Raw genomic sequence first — 20,189 nt, 5'->3', positions numbered from 1 at the left:
AACCATTTATGGGATGACAGAATTAATTAAGTGCTGGAAGAAATCTAGTCCAGGATATATTGTAGATATTAAGGCCATGAGCTAAGAATTTTTTTTCTTTTTACATTTTAAAACAAAGTTTTATTGTGTTAAATAAATGAACAAATATAGCTCTGTACTGGAGAGGTCACAGTTGGCTGACCCTTGATCTAGCCCAGCTTCCTCATTAAACAGAGGTAAGAAACTGAGACCAATGTAAGTTATAGACTCATACAGGTATATTAGAATTGCAAACAGAAGCTGGGTTTCCTGACTCCTGGAAATTAATGTTTCATATTATGCCACAATGTGACAGAATGGGAAAAGCACTGGCTTTGAATTCAGAAGGCTTGGATTCAAATCCCACTTTTGTCACTTATTCCATGTATGGCTTTGGGCAAATACATTCATCTCACTTTCATCTGTAAAATGAAGGAGTTGGGCTAGATGGCTTCTAAGGTTCCAATCAGCTCTAAATCTATGATCCTATAATTTAGAAACATATTATCAATCATGATGCCTGGTTCACTTCTCCATAAATAATTCATATTGCCAATCCTTTCTCTGGGCCTCAATTTCTGTCTTGGTAGAATGGAAGATGGAGTGACCATCTACCTCTAATGCCCTTTTTAGCTCTAATACTCTATGTTTTATTAATAACTTGTTAGATCTAAAGGTATAATACAACAACATTGCTGAAGGCAGCAAATACTTGTTGACTTGCAAAGAGATGAATTTTTTGGAGACTATGAATGAAAAAAAGTTGCAATTTAAAAACACAATCTCAAATACAATTTTTATCTCATCAATAGACTCCTACACTTCTCTCTATCTCCAAACACACATGGTCACATGCAGACACACTATTCCCACTGTGAGGAGATATAAGAAATCAGCAGTGCAAGAAATTAGTAGGAGAAAAACCTGTCACTCTTCAGTGATTCCCTATCACCTACTGGCAAATCAGACTGCAGTATAATTAAATCACTGTTAGGTGATTAACTTCAAAATCCAGCAAGACAAAAAATACAATTCATTTAATTTTGTGTACAGGCTACTTCTACTTAATTAGTCACTCAAAAAGTAAAAAAGAAAATCCATTTCTAAGGAGGGATATGCTGAAAGAGGGGCATGTGTATATTTTTATATATACATAGAAATATTTTTAAAATTTTTTGGGAAGGCAAAAAAAGCTTCACAATCAAAATATCCTTTTCTAAGTAGTCATCAGTGCTCATTACAACTACTGCAGAACAGGAAGTTGATGACAGATGACATTTTCTCAGGAGTCAATGTGCCTACAACTAAGCAATGCGAATGAATGGGAAGGAAAGCTCAATCCCACAGGATTCCCTGAGCAGCAAATAGGAGTTAGAGTTGAAAAGTCTAATATTGTTCATTTGTCTGTGTGCAGAGAGAAGGGAAGAGATCTGTGCATTCACAGAACTTATAGTTATTGCTGTGGAAAAATATACACATAAATATCGATCATTTAAAAATAATTTATGCTGCATAACTAAAGTAAAGACAAAGTTCTACGTGAGGGAAGGTTGCTACTAACTTTGGCAGGAAATATCAGAGATAGCTTCCTGAAGGAACTAAAATTGGAATTATGTTTTGAAATATGGACACGAGTTTAGTTGGTAGGAAGTGACCACAGGAGAGAAAAATGAAGTGAGTTGCAGAATTCTAAGAATAAGAGCAATGCAAGCAAAGGTGGGAAAACTGTGCAATGTAGTTATAGTCTGGTTGAGACACAAAATACAAGGAAAAGAATACAGTAATAAAATAACTGTCATTTATACTGTAAGGTTATCAAAGCAATTTAAATACATCATCTCAAGCCTCATAACAACCTTGTGAGGTAGTTAACATAGATGTTTTTATTCCCACTCTATAGATAAGGAAATGAAGTTTAGGAAAGGTAAATAACATACCTATTATCACTTAAGTAGTAAATGTTGGAAGTGAAATTCTAATCTAGATCTTCTTAATTCTAAGTCTTAAAATTCTAGCTATTACAATATGCTAAGAATAGACTAGAAAAGTAGGGTGGTGCCAGATTATGGAGGAACTTGCATGCTAGGCTAAGGAGTTTGAAATTGATTTCTTAAATAATAGGGAACCCACAGAAAAGTATCTGAGTAGGAGTGACATGACTAGTTAAATGCATAAGAAAGATTGATCTGGCAGTGGTATGATGAATGAGAGGGAGAGGATGATGATAGGGGAAGAAGAGCAGAAAAAGAAAGCAAGAGGGAAAAGGAAGGGAGGGAGGGAGGGAGATGAGAGGAAGAGAGAGAGGGAAAGAAAAGAGGAGAGGGAAGGAAGAAGGGAGACTGGAGGAACAAATAGAGAGAGGGAGAAAAGGTGGGGAAAGGAAAGAGAGGAAGAAGGGAGGGAGAGAAGGAGAGAAGAAATGGAAGGAATGAGGAAGAAGGGGAGGAAGAAGAGAGGGAGAGAGAGAATGGGAAATGAATGGAGATGAAAAGGCCTGTTAGGAGGCACTTGCAGTCTAATTCAGGACAGTATTAAAGAGAGCTTAAATTAGGGTGTTGTACGAGATTAGATTTGTTGTACTAGAAAGGGAGAATCAGATGTGAAGGATTTTATTTTGGCAAAAAAAAAAAAAGTTTAGTTTTTGACATATTGAATTTGATGTATTGGTGGGGCATTTGGGTATCTTAGAGTCAATAATTAGAGGTGATATGCTTGTGGAAACCATGTAAAAGTAGATAAAATCACCAAGGAACAGAATTTAAAGAGATAAGAGAAAGGAGACATGGACAGAAATTTGGAAATATGTAATTTAAGAGGTTAGGGAAATAAACTAATCAAGAAGAAAAAGAGTTATTGAAGAAGTAGGAGAAACAAAAGGCAAAATGCCTCTGAAATAGAACTGATGTTTGCAAAATGCCACTCTCATCCCTCTACCCTCCCTACCCCTCCACATCCACACGCATGATTATTATCTCATTTGAGCATCACAAAAACTGTGAGCAAAGTAAAAGTATGAGTGTACTTATTGGGCAATTGAGGAAACAGCTGTTCAGAGGGCTTAAATATTACACAAATAAATGATCCAAGGCAAAATTTTTTTACTCTATACACTATGATATGTTACCCCCTCAAGAAAGGAAAAACAAAGCAATAAAAAGCACTGAGAAGCAAAAAATGGTCAATAGCATCAAAGCTACAAATACAAAGCTACTGGGGATGATGGGGGAAAAAATGTCAATGGAATTAAAAACTTGGAAACTACTGAGAAAAGTGCTAATGCCAGAGAAGATGGCACAAACAGGAAGTTGTGTATAGATCACTTTTTCCAAGAAGTTTAACTCTTGGGGAAAGATAGTGATAGAAAAGACCAGGAAGAAGGATTATTAGGAGTGAGAAGACACAACCATATTTATAGGAAAGTGAGAAGGTTTGGTAGAAAGAGAGCAACTGAAGATGCATGAGAGAAGGAGGATAACAGTTTGAGCAAGTTCCTAAGGGATGTGGAATCTAAAGTTTAGAGAAAGGAATTAATCTTAGTGATGAATAAGAATACTTCTGTCTTTGAAATAGGAGAGAAACAGAAAACAACAGGTATGATGATATGGACAAATTTTGAAGAATTAAGGAGGAACTGTTAAAGCAATACTCAATCCTTTAAGACAGACTCAATCTTCTTGGTGTAGTACAGTAAGAGGTTAGATGTTCGATAGTTAATTAAGTGGGAAAGGGCTGAGGGAAAAGTGGGAGCAGATTAAGAGAACAATTGCTGTTGGGAATGATACAAGTAGTTGAGAGAAATAGAATTTAAGAATTGTGTGGCAATAGTTAACAACCCAGCTGAGGTGATACAACAAAATTTATTGAGCTGGTAGAGGGGCTACTCTGAGCAGTTTTTAAACTTTGTTTAACAATTACGAAGTAGAACAGATAAATCATGCAGTGAGTTTTATTTTGGTTTGAATATTATTAGCAAGACAGGAAGAGCAGAAGTTTAATGGGACAAAGGGTTTTAAGAAAAGTGAATCATTAAAGAGAAAAATCATGTGATAGGTATTAGAAGCTATTGAAGCCAGAATGGAGATGACAAACTGAAAGAATAAAGGTCCAGGGATAGGAAGCCATGTAGAAGACCATTAGTCAGAGTAAGGGAAAGAAAGAGTTCAAAGGCTAGAATGTTGTGTTCCAATGGTAGGAATTAAAGTTAGGAAAGCTGAAGAATACTCATGACCAGCCTCACATGTGGAATATTACATGGGTGGAGAAGTAGAAGGTTGTACTGAAGGAGGTGGAGGAATTATGTAGTTTGGGTGTTATTACAACACATAAACATGGATAATGAAGTCTCTATTCATGATGTATGAGAAAGAGGAGAGGACTAGGTAGTAACACCATTATGAAAGCTAAGGAAGGGACCTGAAAGTAGGTACTTCCAACAACGATGAGAGCAACAAGAACGCGGAAAGAGGATGGTGTAAATGAACTGCATGGATGTCAAAGGAGGAGGAGAGTGGTCTGGAGACAGAAGCAAGGACACCAACCCCTTTTTCCTAGCCCTGAGATGAAAGGAAGGAGTGGTCCCCTATGGAGAGGACTGTGCCAAAGAAGGAAAAAAAAAATAGGTGAAATGAGAAACTGTTGCAACTTTGGAGATCATGAATAAGATTTAAAAGTTTTAACTTAAAAAAAAAATCCACACCATTCCTGCAACAACACTCATAGTATCTGAGACGTTTAATTAGTATAATATCCTCCACAAAACCTTGGTTGAAAGATTTGTGTCCGAAAGGCTTCACCGTTGTTGAATATTAATTATATGGTGTGCTCTACCATTGTGTTGGGCAATAATGTTTCCTCCTATAAGAAGACATAGTTCTCTCAGGCAAGCTCTCCGGCATTTTCTCTCTCACACATTTAGGATCATAGATTTAAGAGCTAGAGAGGATCTTAGAGGCCTCTAACCCAATCCCCTCATTGTACATATAAGGAAATAGGGCAGCTAAGGGACTTGCCCAAAGTCACAAAGGTAGCAAATGGCAGGAATGAGATTTGCTCCAAATCCAGCATTCTTTCCAAAGCATGTGCTGCCATTCTTAGAGGACTTTTACTTTTATGGCCATTAGGCCATTATCTGTCTTATCCCATATCTCCTCCCCTCAAACAGACCATACATTCCTTTAGGATAGGGAATGTGTCTGATTTAATCTTTGAAACCCCACCCCCACCCCCAATTCCCTACCTTGCCCATCACAGGCATTCAGCAAACATTAGCTGAACTGAACAACTGTTCCCTGTATTTTCCAAAGCAAAGAAGGTCTGTGCTCACCCACTAGGAGAATGTCAGAAAACCCTCTTTTACCTTAAATTGTTTGTTTTCCTCCTGTAACCTCTGAACTTCTACTTGCAGCCTTTTACATTCTTCCATTACTTTCTTAGCTTCAGTATCATCCAAAGAAGAACTTATAGATTTAGACATAACAGATGATTCTGTCTTTGTTGCCGTTGTGGACATAATTTTATTTATTTCTACATCATGCTGCTCAAAAGTAAATGAGAGAAAAACTGTCAGACTAAAAAGACTTGGGGAGGGGGGAAAGCAAAATTCTCAGCAAAAGTTGCACATGGTAGAATTTCATCCATGTGATAAAGTATCAAATGGATCATGTAAAATGTTGCATTTTAGCCAGTCAGTATTTTAATATTCATTTTATAGGCAATTGGACCCAAGAAATTATAGTTAAGACTAAAGAAGGAAATCATGCTGAGGTTAATATTTCACAGCATGGAGAAAAAGTACAATATACTATCAAATTCCTGCTTTTGAAAAATTGGGATGTCATAAATGTATAAGCTGAGGAAGAATTGATGACAAGTGATTATGGGGGGGAAAAAATCTGGGAAAAGTCTCCATAATGATTAGACAAAGGACAGGGTTGGAGAGAAGGTGATTTATTTTATTGAAGCACAGAATTTTAGAGCTGGAAGAGACCTTGGAGGTCATCTAGTTTCAACTCTCTTAATAGATGAAGGAAAATTAAAGTTCATAGAGGGGGAAATGAACACTGCAAGTCAAACAGCTAGTTAGTGAGTAGCAGGGCCAAGGAGTCCCCTAACATCCCTGTTCAGTATATTTACTGAGAGGATGAAAAACAAATAATAATTAGCAGTTCCAAGAAGTAGGTTGATGATCTTGCCAAGAGGAAGTACTGAGTTGATTCAAGGAATAGATCACTGAAATACCATAAATGAAGGTGGTACAGATGAAAGACTTAACTCTCTATTACTGCAACAAAATTAAGGAACATCTGCTCCTTACCTCTAGATAGTAATTGGTAATAATTTCTAATAGGTTAACTTCTTCCATCATCTACCCTCAGTGGTATTATAGGAATCTAGAGGAAAAAAGGGACTTCAGAGGCCATCAAACATAACCTCTTCATTTTGTGGATGAGAAAATCGAGGTAGAATTCCTTTGATGGCCATGGCAGCAATTTCCACTGTATCATGATGCTTCTTATTCTGCACGTTTAAAATATGGTTTAAGATTGGTACATTTTAGTAGGGACTATGAGAAGCTGAAATATGGCAAGAATAGAGCAGTCAGGATGGTGAGGGAACTTGAAACCAGGTTAATATTTCTGATTTTAATGTTTTTAAAAGTATGTTATGATAGCTTGGAAGAAAAAAAAAATTATCTACCAAAATTCACACACTTAACTCAAGCCTCAAAAGCAGGTATTTGGACAGAAAAATTTAGCTGAGATAAAGACATAAGGAGTGGTGGTGAAGGAAAAGCCACTGGACCTTCCAGATGACCAGCATCAGGTCAGACTCACTCTGTGGCTCCCCAGATCTTCTTTATCAATCAAGGTAGCAAATTACTTTTTTCACTATTTTAATATTTTTACCCTTAAACTTCAACACATAATGTAACATCCTGTCAATACTAGTTTCCTGAGAAGGAAAAGTTAAAGTTTTCCAAAGCTGACTTGCATAAAATCTCACTTATTTGTTGACTTCAATTTAATTTCTTTAGAAATCAGCTAGAGGAAGGAAATAATGTACCAAATGAAATCCTAATTTTGTGGTAGACATAGTATGTGAACAAGAATCAGCCTGACGCATTAATCTATCATTAACTTCACAAAAGTACTTACCGGTTTATCATTCTCTGCTGGCAATTCAAACACACACCTAAGTTTTGAATCCATAAGATCTTCTGGTTTTGCTTCCTTCCACTAAAATAATTTAAATTTGAGAATCAGGACATAATAAAGCTACTCGGAAAAGAATTAGGACTTTCTTCCTATAACAGTTTCAGAAAAAATACACCTAATGTAAAAGCCCAACTGAAGACTTTAAAAATAAATGTAATGAAGTCTGTAATAAAAAGACCCATAAAATCAAACAAATTAATTTATCATAATATAAACATAAATTTCAAAGCCTCATATGTCTTAAAATTTTCGTAATTTAGTATAAATATTCCTTCAGGGGGCGGATACAAATCTTAGGGAAAAGACTGCAGTAGCAAAGAGAAAATCTTTTCAAATTATATAGTACTTAGTAAACACTTTAATACCTATAGAGATAGATAACATTTACCTTTCTTTTGCTCTGTTAGCATGTTATGCCAAGAATCCTGGTATTTCATAGGATGTAAGAGAAGGGTTCTACGAGTTCAATGCTGGTGATCAATTATTTTAGTAGAAGAGAAGGAAAGGCTTTATCTTTCTTAAGTTTGAAGATAATAGGCCAGGTATGGAGTATACAAACAAAGGAGATATAAAACAAAGGGGAACAAAAAGGAAGACTATCATTTCTAAGTGGGAGCAGGACATCTTGCATGATGGTGATGATGTCAGAGAAGGTTACTGATGTACTTAGAAGTAGGTACATCATTAAGACATAAAGGTGAGATACTGGTAGCAAGTGTGAGTAACTTGGAAGAGTAGAAACACAACCAGCTGATGACAGCAAAGAAATGTTTTTTGTTAACTCCTAAATCTCCATTGTTTTGAGCCTAATCACAAACCAATGCCCCTTAAAGATTATGCTTCCTCCCAGAGTCAAGTGGAACAGATCTAGTAGTCTTTGTATGAAATTAGTTGTTTTTTTTTTTTTTTTTTTTTGAATGAGGCAATTGGGGTTAAGTGACTTGCCCGGGGTCACATAGCTAGTAAGTATTAAGTGTCTGAGGCCAAATTTGAACCCAGGTGCTACTGATTTCAAGGCTGGTGCTCTATCCACTTCACCATCTAGCTGCCCTTGGAAATTAGTCTTAATTTATTTTATATTGAAAAAAAATATGCTTTTTGCTATAACCTAAAAGGTATTTCACACTCCTGGTGCTAATGGAGCAGCATCTTTGGGTTCCATTAATACATTTCAAACCCAAAAGCAATTCTCTAACAAAATCAGTCAGGAAACTCTAGGTTGAGAGAACAAAATTAAGTTACTTTTTACACCATGCCCTTTTCTACTATATCAATTAAACCAAAATTATTTAGGTGAAAATAATTCACTGAAAGATTTAAATTTTAGGTTGCCTTCCCCTTATAACTTTAGGACATGGCTAGGCTGAGCTCCCTCCCTGCTGCTAATTGCTAGTGAAACATTCAAGGAATAAAAACTCATTTTATTATCACTCCTAGATAGAATGATTTGTTAAATAAAGTAAAAAATACATTTCAAAGCAAAAGGGAGAAGACTCCAAACAAAAACAGTTTTAAACACCCCAATTAACCTAAATAAAGATAATCATAAACTTCAGTCCAATAATGCACCAGTAAAAGGTAAAGTACTTGAGGGACTTCTTGTTAATGAAGCTACATGTGATGAACTCGTCTTTAATTTATCTCAACATGAAATCATCTAAAGTTTCCAATTACAATGTATCACGGGTTAAACCAGGATTCTGCCGGCCACTTGTATTTTGATGAAGATATGAATGGAAATGCTACATGGATACACATAGAGTGGGCTACATGTGGGAGTAGTCTGTAGAATAGATAGATCTATCTATAAATAGATATATTTATGAAGGATAATTTAAGTCAATGACAAGGAGATAACTGAATTAGCCTGTCTCCATTCCCTGGATGAACCCACTGTTCTATTTTTAGTTGGCTGGCTGTAAAGTGTTGAAAGCTTTGTGGGACATATAATTTGTTGCATCTGTTTATCCTAAGGTGACCAGATGTCCCCTTCTAAAGGGATGGCCTTCTTTGATTACATTTTGTTCCCTTGAATGAGGATCTCCCTTTTATAATTTGTAACTCCGCACCTCTTCTATTTTTCCCAAATGTGTGGACAGAATGGCACCTGTCTATGTGAGTCTTTTCTCATCCCTTAGATGGTAAGTCTGTCTTTTATTAGGCAATTTGCTCAGATTCCGTGGATGCTTTCTTTCCCCTTCATAACATAGTATAATAAAAAAGATGATTATGCATGAAACAGAAAATATATTGATAACATATGGGAAGTAATTTGCTACTATATCCTTATTCAAACGAGACAGTTAAATATTAGTTATTATGCTGAAAACAAAATTGGAGGACTGAGGGTAAAAATTGAAAAGGTCTAGGTCCCTAGATTCATGATGGAAAAAAAAAAAGTGACCATTCAAAGTGCCAGGATCTATGGGGCTCCCCATATCTTTTTTGGGAAAAGATAAGAAATTATAAATTTTAGGAAACACCAGAATATAATCTAAAAACTTAAAAAAAATACTATATCTAAATGATTTATTATTATTATTGTTATTTTTTTTTAAAGAATGCAGACACAAAGCTGTGCCTAGGCAGGTTTAGTTTTTTTTTTTTTTAAATTCCTAGGGAAAAAAAATAAAGAGAAAGATGTATTTTCAGTACTTACTACTGCTTCCATATCTGAGGTGTCAGTCGGAGCAAACATAGATTGAACCATAAACTTGTGTTTACTTTTCTCATTAGGATCATAATCGAAAGGCTGTAGCATCACTGAGGAAGAAAGTATTTCATTAGATTAAATTAGACACAGTATTTTGACCATGTGATAATAGCAACAGTAAAAAGGAATCCCATATACATTTTTTAATTGGGGGGAAAAAGGGGGAATCTAAGAGAAGATGAAATCACCAATTCTTCAAAGTATCTACATTTGCATAGTACTTTATACATCTCAGAAGCTTTTTGGCACGATGAATAAAGTTGGTCATTAGGTGACCCTGACCAATTTTTTTTAACCTTTTAGTGATTTAGGCAACTCCCTAATACTATAGAAAGGATCAATCATTGGGAGTCCCTAAATCAATGAAATCAAAGATTCAATTTCTATTTCTTCCTAACATTTAACATTGCTTTTATATGCATCTAATTTAGGCATTCCAATAACCCTGTGTGATAAGGAGGGCAAATCTGATTATTTTCATTTCATAGATGAAGGGACAGAGAGAAGTGTTAAGGAAATAAAACCATCTGAATGACAATGGGAAAGACAAATTCTGAGATTTTGCTTTCCCAAATGTAAAATGAAAAGGGTAGGATAAGAAAGCCCTCAATGATCTCCTCCAACTCTAAATCCCATGATTAAGGTTTAAATGTAAGGAATTTTGAAAAGCATTTTAGATTTAAATTCCATGATGGCTCCTTTCTCCCAAGAGAATGCTTAATTTAAGTACTAAGGGGGCAGCAATGGAATAGGCTGGAGTCAGGAAGACTTCCTGAATTTGAAATCTGGTCTCAGACACTTACTAGTTTTGTGACCCTAGGCAGGTCAATTAACCCTATTTGCCTCAGTTTCCTCATCTAGAAAAAGAAATGGCAAACCATTTCAATATCTGCCAAAACAACCCCAAATGGGGTCATAAATGGCAGAAAAGATTAAGCAAGAGCAACAAATAATATAAAAGCCAAGAAAGAAAAACTACCTTAATAGTAGTATTTATATACCCATTCTTCTCTTTGGAATTCTGACCCAAGGAACATACCTTTATTACTCCTGAGAAGAAAGCACTCTCTCTCTTTAAAGCTTTTTATTTTCAAAACATATGCACGGATAATTTTTCAACATTGATCCTTGCATAGCCTTGTGTTTCAGGGGAAAGCAATTTCTCCTTACCATTAAATTACTGGGTTCATGAATCCTACTCTTTAGGAAAAAGGACTTCATTCATGTCAATAAATTATTATCTAACAAAGATCACATGGTAAAGAAAAAGAAAATAGAAAACAAGAAATTTTCTTTCCATAAGAAAATCTTGTCTAGTATACACTCCAAAGCAATATTTGATAGCTAGGGTTTATTATATCAATGTGGTATAGTGTAGGTAGATCTCCCCCCAAAATGATATCCCCCAAAATAAGTACATGGAAGAAAATTCTGCCATAACATGGTTGTAGCTAACCCAAATGACACCCTCTCTTAAGCAAATAATATTGTATTCAACACATGTATTTATTTTAAAAGTCATTTTTTTCTCTGAGAAAAATAAATAAATATAAATATATTTCAAGGCTGCTTCACCTTATTTTTTTCATAAATCACAGATGTCAGAAAAAACATAACCCTTATCCCATTTTGTTCAATTTTCTCACATTAAGTATGAAAGAAGTAAGATTTCAAGAAAGTGGTTCCACAGCTTCTTGAATATTGGGTTCGTGGATTATTTCACTTAAGTTAGTACAGAGATCATAACTGATAGAATAATAAATGCTTGATTGATACTTCATATAAACCTCATTTCTTATGGAATGATGCACGATAGAGACTTAAACCTTATTAGTCACTTTCATGCTTGCTGTAAAGGCAGAGTTTTCTTTTCCACAATGAAGGCAGGAGAGGAAACATTAGGAATCAAAAGGCCTAGGTTTAAATTCCAGCTCCTCTATTATTCTCTCTACAACCTCCTTTACTTGTGTTATTCTTCAAATTCAACTCAAAGTGCTACCTTTTATAGACAAAGCCTTCGAAGATCCATTTCAATGAGTGTAGATCTTTCTTCCCAGACCTCTTGCCACCCTTTTTTCTTATGCCCAATGCTTTAACTTGACAATAGCTAATATTTACGTAGTGCTTACTGTGCTGGGCACTATGCTAAGAAGTTTTACAATTATTATCTTATTCAGTACTAAGTATGACATATTCATGTGTTTGCTCCCAACTTGATTAGAAATGTTCTGTAAGGACATATTCTACTTCTACCACCATCCCACTATGGCCCACATATATAGTAGAGGTTTAACCATTTGTTGAATGTTTGTGGACTACAAAACTTTAGTCTTTCAAATTATTCTTGGTATATTCCTAACACTGTTCAATCAAGTGTGCTCTTTGCTATGAAAAACCCTGTAAGAAGAAAATACTAAGCAGTTTGGATATTCTTTTTTTGGACAAGGATTGAGCAGCAGATGAAGGGGAAAAATCAGTTATCTTAGAAAGTAAACCTTTTATAAGATAAGTCCCTGAATGCCCCAATCCAGCTGAAAAAAACAAAATGCTAAGAAAAATACTTTCATTCTGTGTATAAGCAGTAGATCAAGGGAGGTCACTGAAGAATGAAAGGCCTTCATACCTGGTGTTTAGTTCTTGCAATTTCCTAAGTATGTTTTTGCTCTTACACTTTTTACTGGTAGCTTGAATACCTGAATGGAAAGAATTTCCATGTGTTGAAGGTCACTGCTGGCACCCACAAGTTAGGATGTTTTTTTTTTTTTTTCAGTCTCTCACCTAAAACCAATAGTAAGAGCTTGCCCTGAGATTCCTGTTGCCAGTGATAGATTGGCTATAGAGTTGAACTCCTTTAACCCCCAAATAAAATTCTTTCCTTCATCTTCCAATTCCTAATGAATAAGTCTGACTCAGACACTCCCTTGCTCATAAACATTCAGTGGCTTCTTAGTAGATATAATATAAAGTTACTTCCATAATTAGGGCCCTAATCCAAATCAGTTTAATAACCCTTTATTACTATGTATAAGATCCTATGCTCCTTTCCTGATCATCTTTCTAGCCTTATTTTGCTTTAGTTTCCTTCATGTTCTCTCTAGTCTGGTCATAACAAATTACAAGCTACTCTCCAACTAGAACTTCTGCCTTTAACTTCCTTACATTCTTCACACAAGTTGATTAAATATCTTCTCCCTTCCTACCAATGCCTGGAGCTCAGATCAGGTACCATTTCTTCCATGAAAAAAGCTTTGCCTGTTATCTTTAGCTGAAAATGTCCCCCCCCCCCCAATTTTCCTAGATCTTGTCTTTTTCCTCACTGCCTTGTATTATGTTTTGAATATATCACATTTCCTCCAGAAAACCCAAGCTAAAGAAATCTGTAATTTTTATTTTTTTCACCTCCCCTTCAACACAAAAGGGAATAACACATGTTTGCTCAATTCAACTGATTCAGTGGCAGATGCACAGACAGACCAGATAAACACCCAAAAGTACTAGAAATGAATTAGTAAAATGATCCTTTTTTTTTTTTTTTTTTGAGAAAACTATTGATGGAGACCAGCATTTTCTGAGCAACTTACATCCTTAGAGCTGTCTAGAGTACTGAGAAGTTGAATGACTGCCAGAATAAATAAACACAGAGTTTGTCTGTGTGTGGGGAGAGGGAGAGGTGGGTGAAGAGAAGTGAATGGGGTGGTAAGGGGGAGGAGGGGTGAAGGGGAGGGAGTGGGGGTAGGGAAAGAGAGGGGAGGAGAATCAAGGCAGGTCCCAGACATTTAGAATGTAAGCTTTCTGAGAGCAGGGTATGTCTCAATTTTCTATTCATATGTTCACCATCTTGCATAGTGCTTAGCACATAGTAAGCACTTAATTATATTCATTCATTGAAAGGACATCTCAATTTTATTTTAAAAGGCAGATATTATACACAGATGAAGTGAGACAATTGTGGATATAGGGAACTACTTCTGAGAAACCACAGGGAGGTGGAGATGGAATGTCACATTCAGGAAATAGCTAACAGACTAGTTTGACTGGAACAGAAAATAAAGCTGGAAAATTATGTGAAATGTTATCTATCACCTGAGAGTAAGGTGGGGGTACTGGAGTCTAGATTGAGACATTCATTTCTGGACAGGGTCAGCATAAGTATTTGTTTTGCTTAATTAATCCTATTTGTTATAAGAATTGTTTCCCCCAGTGGGGAACTACCAGTAATGAGATGGAAGGAGGGAAAGGGATAGAGACACACACACACACACACACACACCCCTTTGAAGAATTTTTTTTTTAATATGCATAGAAAAGAGGGTGGTTCAGAGAAAGAGAGAAAGACAGCTTTGATACTGTGTTGAGATTATGTTATTTTGAGAAGAAATACAAGCTTTATGTAATGGAGATGCCTAAGTTTACAGACAATACATTTTCCCCAGTTTGCTGTATGTAGAAATGTACATTTATTCCAATGTTTGCCAAGTTTGGAATAACAGAAAAATTTTGTTTTAAAGAATGAAAAGTGGGAGCTATATTTTATATATAATTTTTTGACAGCCTTTGATGTGTATTTTATCCTAAAGGAAATTAAGAACCACTGAAGACTTTTAAGTAGGAATGGTGCTTAGATAAACCTATGTTATAAGACTAAAACTTGGTTACCATGTGAAGAATAGACTGGAGAGGAGAAAATGGAGACAAGGAGTCTAATGAAAAGGCTATTTTAATAGTTGAAATGATGAGGCTGATATGGAAGTAGGTTTAACAAAGGACTTTTCATTTGAAATGAAATTAAGGGAGAGGAAAAGGTAAAGACAACTCAAAGTTTCTGAATCTGGATGCAAGCATTAGAAACATATGGGGAGAGGGTCCTCAAAGTCATTCCCTATTGCTACTAGAAGGCCCTCCCTTTTTTCTCGTTCCTCCAAAGTTACCTGTTGAGCTTCAAACCAGTCTTAAGAAGAAAGTCTAATCCAACCATTCTGGAGAGCAATTTGGAACTATGCTCAAAAAGTTATCAAACTGTGCATACCCTTTGATCCAGCAGTGTTTCTACTGGGCTTATATCCCAAAGAGATCTTAAAAAAGGGAAAAGGACCTGTATGTGCAAGAATGTTTGTGGCAGGTCTCTTTGTAGTGGCCGGAAACTGAAAAATGAGTAGATACCCATCAATTGGAGAATGGCTGAATAAATTGTGGTATATGAAAATTATGGAATATTATTGTTCGATAAGAAATGACCAACAGGATGATTTCAGAAAGGCCTGGAGAGACTTACACGAACTGATGCTGAGTGAAACGAGCAGGGCCAGGGGATCATTATATACTTCAACAACAATACTATATGATGACCAATTCTGATGGACCATCTTCAGCAATGAGATGAACCAAATCAGTTCCAATGGAGCAGTAATGAACTGAACCAGCTACACCCAGTGAAAGAACTCTGGGAGATGACTAAGAACCATTACATTGAATTCCCAATCCCTATATTTTTGCCTGCAGTTTTGATTACCTTCACAGGCTAATTGTACACTATTTCAGAGTCCGATTTTTTTTTTGTACAGCAAAATCATGGTTTGGACATGTATACTTATTTTGTATTTAATTTATACTTTAACATATTTAACATGTATTGGTCATCCTGCCATCTAGGGGAGGAGGGGAAAAATTGGAACAAAAGGTTTGGCAATTGTCAATGCTGTAAAATTACCCATGCATATAAGTTGTAAATAAAAAGCTATTAAAAAAAAAAAAAAGAAAAAAAAAGAAAAGAAAGTCTATATTGGGAACTCTTCTTGAATCCAGAGCCAATCCCAAACAAAAAATCAAACTAGTCAAATTTTTTGTCCTTCTTTGCCTGATAACTGACTAGGTAACACAGACATTTGACTGTCTTAACGCACTGTTTTCAATTCATGGCCAATGTAAAGGAAGAAATATTGGGTTCATAACTAGGAGACTTGTATAATCCTAGTTGCTTCTCCTAAAATTGGGTGACACTGTCCCTAACTTCTCTAAGCCTCCTTTCTGTTACCTGCAAAACAAGAGGGATAGGTTCTTAAGACCCCCTCTAACTCTAAAACCAGGATCATATATTTAAATCAGTTTTGCTTCTTAAGCTATGTTTGTGACAGATAAAAAAAAACAACAAAAACAAACAAGAAAAGAAAACAAAACAGAAAAAAGCTTTGAATTTTCTGTGATAATCATTTCTAGGTACTGTGCTCTCTGTGGCAAGATGGCAAAGACTCAAATCTGTTTTTAATGTTTGCAGACTTTACTACTCTAAAAGTAAAAGAAAAAAACTGGACTGATTAAAAAATACAACACACCACCACCACCAACAAATGAATACCACTAGACCAGATGGTCTCCAAGGTTCAGCTTGAACTCTCTATGATCAAATGTTATAATTTGCACAGCTAGATTTAGCAATTTAAGGGGGAAACTTTTCTACAGCCTTAGGGGTTCCAAATGAGCTGGAATGTGAACATTGCACTCTTGAGTGAACAGTTGCTGATGGTAACAGATTACCTTATCAAGTAGCTCAGCAGGAGGGTATCAGATTTCCCTCCCAGAATTAGAATACTTATGAAATATAAATGTAGATGTCATATAATAGAGTTACAAGGATGTCAATATAAAAACCTTTAAAATATGAATGGAAATTGTGGCAAGACTGTGAACTTCTAGGATTCCACTCTCCCCTCCCTGAAAATTTAAAGTTACTGCAGGGGGTAAAAAAGAAAGAAAGATATTTAGGATTAATTCAGAAACATTAACGGTTCTTTCTTGGGACTCCTGATCGAAGGAGTGACATGTAGTTTAAGAGGTCAAATAACCATATAAACTTCCTGAAACTTCAGAATCTTTCAATGTACTCTATCTTTTGCTTAACAACAGAAGTAACATTTTCAAATTTACATTATTTGCCTTTGTTACTTTATGTCAAAATCCACTACTTATAATCTAGTATCATGAACTATGTAAGAAAGAACATTAAAATTTAAATAGCACAATCCTTTCTTCTTTTAACTGCATGCATGTAAATTATGACAACTTAAATGTGACTCTTGCATTTCAGGCTATAAAAAAGCAAGAATGTGTTCACAAAACCTATCCTAACTGATCAAAAGGTACTTAATGCTATGGTATTAATTGAGACACATTGTCAGACAGATTGCTGTTGTTGTTCAGTCATTTCAGTATTGTTTGATTTTTCATGCTTTCATCTGGGACTTTTTTTTTTTTTTTTTTTTTTGCAAAGATACCGGAGTGGTTTGCCATTTCCTTCTCCAGATCAAGAAAACAAGGTAAAGAGGATTAAATTACTTGTCTAGGGTCACAGAGCTAGTACGTGTTTGAGGTCACATTCTAGACTTGGTCCTCTATCCACTGTACTACTCAGCATGCTGTAGGAAAAAGAACTGGATGTGGTGTGAGAGGAGGCATTGCGGGTTCAAGTCTCAATTTCAATATACTAGCTGTCTGAGAAGTAAAATATATTTTCATGAGCTTCAGTTTCTTCATCTGTAAAATGAGAATGCCTGTAAATACTTACAAGTTTGTTTTGTAGGTGAAATGCCAATATGTGTGCAAAGCATTTTATAAATTTTGCATGAATATCAGCTACTATTAACTTCAGTAGAGTGATGATTCTGGGACAATCCTTATCCAACTGATATCTTTGCTATATAGTGTTTAAATAAAAATTATCAAGTAAGATTTTGTTATAGAGTACCTGTAGAATTTCTTTCAAAGGAACAAAAGTAACTCAGAATATATCTATTTTCAAAAACCAAAGTAAGTCTATAAGAAATTAAGATTTGATCAAATAAAATAACCAAAGGAAACTAAGCAAGTGACAAAAACTTGTTCAATGACCAAAAATATAAAGTAGGTGATGCGGTACACTACTAAAATAGCTCTCACATTACTACTTTTCTTTACATTTTCATCACCAGCATTTTAATCCAGGTGCTTCTCTCTTTATATCTGGATTGTATCTGGATTTCTACAACTGCTTTTGACTGATTCCTCCAACCCATCTAAGATTAATCTTCCTAAAATATCACTTTCTTTCGGATTCAAGAACCTGCAAATGGCTCCCCATTACATTAAATCTAAACAACTATGCCTATCTTTTCAACAAGGAGGTGATTCAGGACAATTCTAAATGATTGTGATAGAGAGCCATCTACATCCAGAAAGAGGACTGTAGGGACTAAATGTGGCTCACAACATAGTGTTTTCACCTTTTTTTGCTGTTGTTTGCTTGCTTTTTTTTCTTTTTTTCCTTTTTAATCTGATTTTTCTTGTGTAGCATGACACGTGTGGAAATATGTATAGAAGAATTGCACATGTTTAATATATATTGGATTGTCTGCTGTCTAGGGGAGGACCGTGGGGAGAAGGGAGGGAGAAAAATTTGGAACACCAGGTTTTGCAAGGGTGAATGTTGAAAACTATGCATATATTTTGAAAATACAGTTATTATTTAAAAACAACTATGCCTAGCTTTTGTAAGGTTGTCAACAATTTGGATCCACTCTTTATCCAATTTTGCTTTTTAGTTTTACAATTTTTTGGTTCTCATTTTGGTCTGATCAATCTTCTTTCTTTTCCCTTACTCATATTTTTCGTGATTCCTACACCTCTGAGCTATCCCTCACACTACCCTCAGTCAGTACTTATTGACTCATTTTCAAATTGTACTTTGTATCTTTTAACTAGTCTCTCCTTTCTACACACACCCTAACTATTCTTGGCCTATTGCAGTGGTTTTCTAATAGTTTCTTTGCCTCCAAAGTATCATCTCATTTCAGTCCATTCTCCACCTAGGACTACCTGGATTTTCCTCAAGTACAGGTTTGACTTTGTTCTTCAAATTTCCACTCAAACTGTAATGGCTCCCTATTGCCTCTATGATCAAATATAAATTCTCTGTTTTATATATCTATCTTTCTGTCCTTTAGGGTTCACACCAAATCAGCCATCTTACGTGACACTTCATACCAGATATATACATATTGTTTTGCTTACTTAAATGGCCTCAGACAGCTACAATTTAAGGGTTTATTTATTTTTTTTCCCCTGTTTTTTTCAATATGAGACTTGTCACTTTTTACTTTCAGTGGCTACTTCATTTTCAAATTTGCTAGTGGGTAAGAAATTACACAACCATAATTATTTGAACTATGTGGAAATTAGAAATAAACAGATTTGAATGAAGGGCTCATAATTAAAGGGGCATGTACTTCAGGAATTCTATTATGTTACCTTTTTGGAGGTCTTGGCTTTGTATTACAGAGCTTGAATAACACTGATAGGGAACAGAATGGATACTTTTAAAAACAAACACACAATTAATTGATTTTTTTCTGGTCAAAGTCAAATCAAATAAGCTTTTCAAGCACCAGTGTGGGTTGCTCTTCTCTGACAGTGATACAGTTAAGTTTATTAAAATCTTCTATTGCCTACTGTCTCTACCAGACTTTAAAGAAAATTCTATCTATGGAAAGATTAAGAAAAAAAATGTGGCTGGGGAAAAAGATAAAACTTCCCAAATTCTGCTTTTACTATCAGCACTTTTTCTCCCCCTGATAAATGAATTCCCGATCATCTATAGCACACTCAGATCTCTGGCACTTTTTGTAAAAGGCCAGTGTCCAAGACTGGCCACTCCAGATCAACCAAGTAGCCAAATACGTGGAATCAGCAAAGTCTCAAGGGGATAAATTATAAGCTGCAAATAACACTCTAATTACACTAATTGATCAAAGTCATCATTCCGAGAGAAAGAGCTGCTGCTTTCTTCCTCAGGCTATGTTTGGGAATACTTTATATTAATTATATAATTTTAAAAGATCAAATAAGACAGCCTTATGCTCACCTTCAATTCTATGAATTTAATTTTAAAACACAATTCAACAATAGGCTTAAAAAAAAAAAAGACAAAATCTCCAACAATTTTTTAACTCTTGGGATCCCAGAATAAAGTATAGTTGTTCTCTTTCTCCTCTTTCTCATATTCTGAATTTCCTCCTTTGGGAAATCCATGTACAACTAAAATGTAAAACTGAACTGCAAATAACAGAACACTGGCTGCTTTGGGGAAATCATAATTCAGAGATGGTAACAAAAAATGTTAAACTTGGTATATTACAAGAAATGTGAGCATTCTCAATAGATCTACAATTTTACTACTTTACCTATTATATGTGTCGGCTGACATGGTTTGTATTATG

The 20,189-nt window shown here is 35.3% G+C and overlaps 1 protein-coding gene across 1 annotated transcript in view; it reads right to left on the bottom strand.

Annotated features, from left to right (window-relative positions):
• The window catches only part of VAPB (VAMP associated protein B and C), a 65,149-nt gene that overhangs the window by 3,213 nt on the left and 41,747 nt on the right, over window positions 1–20,189 (bottom strand). Inside the window, exons 3-5 of the mRNA XM_031951686.1 lie at window positions 9,892–9,995; window positions 7,173–7,253; window positions 5,375–5,551 (exon numbers count right to left, since the gene is read on the bottom strand). Of these exons, the coding sequence (XP_031807546.1) occupies window positions 5,375–5,551; window positions 7,173–7,253; window positions 9,892–9,995 (362 nt within the window). The remainder of the gene's footprint in view (window positions 1–5,374; window positions 5,552–7,172; window positions 7,254–9,891; window positions 9,996–20,189) is intronic.

The sequence above is a fragment of the Sarcophilus harrisii genome, chromosome 2 (assembly GCF_902635505.1).
Source record: "Sarcophilus harrisii chromosome 2, mSarHar1.11, whole genome shotgun sequence".
In the NCBI taxonomy this organism is placed as follows: Eukaryota; Metazoa; Chordata; class Mammalia; order Dasyuromorphia; family Dasyuridae; genus Sarcophilus; species Sarcophilus harrisii.
This window is presented reverse-complemented; position numbering and strand designations above follow the sequence as displayed.